This window comes from Sinocyclocheilus rhinocerous, unplaced genomic scaffold, assembly GCF_001515625.1.
Source record: "Sinocyclocheilus rhinocerous isolate Xijiao unplaced genomic scaffold, SAMN03320098_v1.1 scaffold484, whole genome shotgun sequence".
Lineage (NCBI taxonomy): Eukaryota > Metazoa > Chordata > Actinopteri > Cypriniformes > Cyprinidae > Sinocyclocheilus > Sinocyclocheilus rhinocerous.
This window is the reverse complement of record NW_015658063.1, coordinates 786267-792804: the sequence shown is the minus strand read 5'-3', so window position 1 is coordinate 792804 and position 6538 is coordinate 786267. Positions and strand designations below refer to the sequence as shown.

Genomic DNA, 6538 nt, shown 5'->3' with positions numbered 1-6538 from the left:
AAGGAGGGGGCTTTGTAGAAAACGAAGCGTTTGAGAGAGGCGGGGCATAGAGGACCTACAATAATGTACAGTATTTGAAAAAGAATGTGTTTTTTGAACATTAAAGCATGTCAACATATTCTGTTACACCAAATACACAAAATAATGATCTTTAAAAAAGCATCATATGACCCCTTTAACTCTCTGGGGAACCATGATTATTGTGCATTTTCAATTTTAATAGCATACAGTACTGCAATTTAAATAATAAATCTTTAAGTGAAAATAGAACTAAAATTATAAAAATATATATTTTTAAATAGTTGAAATAAAGCTTAAATAATAGATGAAAATGAAAAAAAAAAAAGCTTGGGAAATGCTTTGGCAACAAACAGACACGTTTAAGTTGAAGTACTAAAATAGCTGAAACTAAAAATAACAGAAATATTTTAAAACAAATCTAATATAAATGACAATAGTACATAAAAACTAAGATTAAAATGAAAATTGAAAATCTTAACGAATGCTATAATACTTTATAATAATACTAAAATAACACTGGAATGCTTTGTTTTCACTTAATTTTAGCATTCGTATAGTGGAAATATTTGGGGCTTTTACAAACACATCTTACAAAGTTAAATGGCGAAAAAATTACTTTATGAAAGATGACGAAAAAAAGAATGGGGGGGGGCTATTAAATACACACAGAAACTGAAAGGTCTTCCATCGTGCAAAATGAAGGTTCACAGATTTATTAGGAAGGCCTTGAAATTACTCAAGTAAGATTTTAGGATTTAAATATATTACTGCTGCATAATAACATTCTCATATTCTATAATAAAGAAGAAGAAGAAGAAGGAATACATATTATATTACTATAATATATCATTCAGTTTGACTGTGTTCCGACAATAAAACAAAACAAAAAAGGACCTAACACAACAATTAGCCAGTTAGCCAGGTAAATTAGCCATGAGCTGAAAGATGACTTTATAGCAATGCTTTTTCCTGCAAACCACACTATTTTAGACAGTGAAGCAGAGGAGTGTGGGTTTAATAAGCATGGATTCCAGAAAGCAGATGCACACCGACCTTCTCCCAACCCACTGTCCTCTGCTACCCTGCCATTACTTGTCCTTAATGTACCAAGGAGTTCAGTTCGACTGTCCCCATGTGCCCCCATGGCCGTTCTTGTTCTACTGCTGGTTTTAGAAAAGTGATTTATCATGTCAAATGTGAGTGAGATAAGACTGAATCTTACCCCATCAGGCAGAGCTCGCCAGCACACTGCACTGACAAACTCATTGGTATCATCCTCTTTCTTGTCCTTGTCCAGGACACTCTTCACAGTGTCAAACTTGAAAGTCAGCAGCGTCTTGGAGAGCCCCTTGTAGTACAAGTACAGGGAGTTGTTTTCACTTCCTGTGGGGTATATGAAGTGAGAGCATTATTGAGGAGTTTTAGTATTTTTTTTAACCAGATAAACATTACCTTTCTACTTGATAATAAACCCTTCATTGATTTGAAATGATCAGAGAAAGTTTAATCAAGCAGCATTATCACAGTTCTGATTGTAGCCAGACTGAAATAGTTTTTTGTGCCAAAAGCAAACCTTTTAACCAATTCTGTGTAGTGCCACTCACCACATGCTACATAGTCTCCATTAGATGCCAGACCCACAAAGTTCTTCTCGTTTATGTGGCCTTTAAATGAGCGCAAACAATGTGGCTTGTTCACATTCCAGAGTTTCAGCTGGCTGTCCGTTGATCTGTGGGGATGTTACAATTTAACTCAGACGTTTGGTTTGGTGGTGTAATGGTTCAGATTTCTAATGGTTCCGGTTTGAATAGGGATGCAAATGTTAGGAAACTCAAGGATGATTTGATAACCAATATTTTTGTAACACAATAAGTCAATACTGTTCCAATAGCTGATGTTTTGATTAGGTTAAAGGGATAATTCACCCAAAAATGAAAATTTGATGTTTATCTGCTTACCCCCAGGGCATCCAAGATGTAGGTGACTTTGTTTCTTCAGTAGAACACAAACAAAGATTTTTAACTCAAACCGTTGCAGTCTGTCAGTCATATAATGGAAGTGAATGGGAATCACGGCTTTGAGTAAAAAAAAACATACACAAACATTTTTTACCTCTGATTCACCGCAATGTCCGAACAGCCGGCGCGTGACGCGTCTTCTTCTTGCTTTACGGCGGATCGCAGACTTATAAGTGCATTAACGAGAAGAAGAAGACGTGTCACGTGCCGGCTGTTGAGACCGCGCTCAGGACAGTTCGGATATTGCGGTGAATCAGAGGTAAAAAACGATATAAATACTGTTCAGTTTCTTGCACAGACCGATCGGTCTTTACACATCAATGTATCGTCACAAGCCGCAATCAGTTTCTTGCACAGACCGATCGTTTTCGTGTCTTTACACATCAGTGTATCGTCACGAGCCGCAGGGTTTAATTTGGTTTTGTTTATGTTATTTTTTTGACTCTCAAAGCCGTGATTCCCATTCACTTCCATTATATGACTGACAGACTGCAACGAAAACCGAAAAATCTTCGTTTGTGTTCTACTGAAGAAACAAAGTCACCTACATCTTGGATGCCCTGGGGGTAAGCAAATAAACATAAAATTTTCATTTTTGGGTGAACTATCCCTTTAAGTGATACAGCAATACAGCATTAAAAATGGTCCCATAAGATGTTTTTTCCAAGAACTGTTTACCCCTATTATTACACATTAACTTCTTTCCACTGACTCTTAAACTCAAGACATTTTCCAATGATACAGGATAAAAAAAAGCACAGGGAATTTCAGTGTATACATACGCAGACACAATCTCTTCTCCGTTGACAAATTTGGCATAGGACACTGCTTTCCTGTGGCCTTTGAAAACCATGATGGGCTGCTTAGTGTTTCTCAGGTCATAGTAGTGCACACAGTGGTCTGGAAAAGATTAAGAATGAATTGAAAAGTTTTACGATTTTAACGGGAAGTAAAACTTTCAATGGATTGATTCAAATGAATTATGCACCTGCACATCCGAAGGCAAGGTGATATCGAGAGGATGGACTGAACTTGACACAGCATACATTGGCCTTCGCTTCAATGCTGGCTACTGAATTGTCCAGGTTGGTGGACCACAACTTGACTGGGGAAAAAGAGAAAAATTCATTCTTAAATATTTATAGAAGAATATCTCTGTAAGAATCCCAAATCAAATAACTTCATCGGAACTATTCAGTTGCATAAATACCTTTTGCGTCATCTGATCCTGATGCTAAGAGCTTGGGATCCATAAGATTGAAATCGACACTCCAACACCGCTTTTCATGTTCCTGTGGAAATGAAACTTGAAGGTCAGAGTCCAACTTAGATCAAGTCTGAAGGAATTGCAAATCCCAGATGTATACACAAACATACATATAAAATTCAAAATGAACCCAAGTCTCAAACTTACCAAGTTGATAATTAAAATAGCTTGTTTTTCATTTAATCTGTTTGTCATATTTAATTTATTAAATTATAGAAAAGAATGTTGGGCAAGATGTGGAAAAAACATGTTTTCTCAGTATATACAAAAAGGCTTTTTATCCCATTAATTGCAAAAATAATCAACAAATGAATCAATCATCAAAACAAACATCGTTGTACATTAAATGTTTCAGGTCAGTAAAAAAATCTTCAAATAAATTAATACTTTTATTGAGCAAGGATGCAATTGATTAAAAGTGAGAGTAAAGACATTTATAATGTTACTAAGGATTTCTATTTTATGTATTATAACAAAAGATGACAAGTGAATCTCTAGTAGTCTGTGAGTTAAGAAGGAAATTTGTAAAAATTGCTCTCCTACAGAAAGGGGTATAAGAGTAATGAATGTCATCTGGCGCCGCCTGACACATAAGGGTACCTGGTAGACCTTTGACCTCTGTCCCGTGAACCCATCCCAAAGAATGACAGTCCCCTCATAGTCGCTGCTCGCTAACAGATTTTTGTGGTAGCTACTCCAGCTGATACAGCTGGAAAGAGACAAGACAGAAGAAAATGTGACATTCTGTAGTGCTACTGCATAATCCACCAAGAACATTCAGGCCAACCCCTGATTTCAGACACTCTTTATACCTAATTTTAGAGTTACATGTCATCTCGTTGACAGGATAATGAATGTCCACAGCATCCTGGATCACAGTGCCGTACTCAAACACTTTAATTTTCTTAGTGACACCGGCAATGGCAAAGTAATCACAGTCACGGTCAAACTCAATGCTGCAAAAGAGGGGAAAGAGAGAAGACAGAACAAGTGTTAGCACAGCAAGTTCTCCTGACTGTGCATGCTCATTATCTACTCTACTTTCACTCAAACACGAACACTGAAAGCGACAAGAGTTGTACTGCATCCAAACAGCCTCTCAGACGCTTAGGTGATCAAATATAAGCATGTCTGAAAAATGTTGGTATGATGAAATAAGTACTTTTTATACTAGCCGAGCGAGGTTATATACATCTGATATACCTGCAGCGCTTCTGCGAGCGGAGAAAAACATAATAAAGCTAGGCTATATGTATATAAATAATCATAATATATTATTATATTAATATAACTAAACAATAATAATAATAATAATAATACATAGGCCTATACGAGAAATATATTTTTACTTAAATAATAAATTAAGAAAACGAAAGAAAAACTGCAACAAGTAGCCTAGTATGCAGAGTTTCGGTTCATTTTTGTGCTGTGTCAAAGGGAACAGACGGCAGAAAGCCGTATCCTATTTTTCTTTAGGCTTATTTTACAAAAGCACAAAGATTTGTTTTTATTGTGAATGTACACAAATAAAAGCAAACCTTTTACAATTCCGATTATCTTTATGACTAAAAGGAGTAGTTGCTTCCACTTTTAGAAGGAAAAAAATTCAAGTGATTGTGCCTGCGCTGCTAGCGCACACACAGTAAAGTTTTGCTACCTTGACAATGCAGCCTGTTCATTATCATAATAAAATACAGTCAGTCAAACATATGGAAAAAAAACACACTGCTCAGTTTAAATATGTAGGTAGTAAAATCTGTCCCCGTTAAGCGTTATCACCGTACCGCCGTGATGTTATGCAAACCATTTTGTTTTATGTGGATATTGGAACGCCAGTGAAGTAGGCTACATAATAAATTATATTTTGGCATTCAAATACATCGCGAATATGGAAACATTGATTTTGATTTTGTGTCGAATGAGAGACCCAACGTTGGTTTCAGTTTCGTTTTAGCCTAAATGAATTCGTTTTGGCTTATCGTTTATATAGCTATAGGTTCTTATATTTTTAATTCTTGTTCTTTTCTAAATACTGTTAACTGAAAGGATTTGTTGTGGAGTGAGGGGAACTAAAATAGCCTAGCTATGTTTACAGTGTTTATTATAATGTTTGTAAACATGTTCTTTGGCTGGTTGAGGATTGGGGTAATACATCTGAACATTACATAAAACTAGGGGTGCTCCGATCAGGATTTTTAAGGCCGATAACCGATCGCCGATCACAGAAAGCATTATCTGCCGATATGATCACCGATACCGATTTTTTAAAGCCTTGTTTTTATCATGTAGAATTATTTATAGTAAGACTACAATCAGAAATTTTATACATTTATTCAGGGCCTGAATTTCATTTTTGAAAATGAATTCCCCTCTTAGGTGACTCTTGTGAGAGTGGATTTTTTAGTTTGTGGGGTGGAGGGGTGCATTTTTTTGCCATTTTAAAAAATATATATAAATTATCTCACCTAAATGTTTGATCATGCACTGCATTTTTGTTTTTACAATCGTGCAATTGTTGCACAATAGCTTACACACAGCACAAGCCTGATTTTGTGAGCTGTATTTGAGGCGGCCTTTTACACCAGGAAAAAAAACACACTGCTCAGTTTAAATATGTAGGTAGTAAAATCTGTGCCGTTAAGCGTTATCACTGTACCGCCGTGATGTTATGCAAACCATTTTGTTTTACGTGGATATTGGAACGCCAGTGAAGTAGGCTACATAATAAATTATATTTTGGCATTCAAATACATCGCGAATATGGAAACATTGATTTTGATTTTGTGTCGAATGAGAGACCCAACGTTGGTTTCAGTTTCGTTTTAGCCTAAATGAATTCGTTTTGGCTTATCGTTTATATAGCTATAGGTTCTTATATTTTTAATTCTTGTTCTTTTCTAAATACTGTTAACTGAAAGGATTTGTTGTGGAGTGAGGGGAACTAAAATAGCCTAGCTATGTTTACAGTGTTTATTATAATGTTTGTAAACATTTCGTGTCGGCATTAGGCCTATTTCTGAATGAAATAAAATGCGACTTGCCTTTTTTTTTCTCTAAAAAAAACTCAATTTTTTTAAATATACACATAGCGTATTTTAACCATGCAGCAAACCGTTTTAAATATTTTGATAAATTACTGAAAAAATAAATAATTAAATTACTTTAAACCGTTTAAATCTAGCGTAGCGTTAGTTCTGGCAGGTCACGTTAGTCAAGCTCGCATCAGCTGACT

At 35.7% G+C, this 6538-nt stretch overlaps 1 protein-coding gene across 1 annotated transcript in view; it reads right to left on the bottom strand.

Moving 5' to 3' along the window:
- Positions 1-6538, bottom strand: part of LOC107722073 (E3 ubiquitin-protein ligase RFWD2-like) — a 21522-nt gene that overhangs the window by 1847 nt on the left and 13137 nt on the right. The window contains exons 12-18 of the mRNA XM_016530297.1: positions 4119-4262; positions 3907-4015; positions 3250-3331; positions 3028-3144; positions 2822-2939; positions 1626-1750; positions 1244-1404 (exon numbers count right to left, since the gene is read on the bottom strand). Of these exons, the coding sequence (XP_016385783.1) occupies positions 1244-1404; positions 1626-1750; positions 2822-2939; positions 3028-3144; positions 3250-3331; positions 3907-4015; positions 4119-4262 (856 nt within the window). The remainder of the gene's footprint in view (positions 1-1243; positions 1405-1625; positions 1751-2821; positions 2940-3027; positions 3145-3249; positions 3332-3906; positions 4016-4118; positions 4263-6538) is intronic.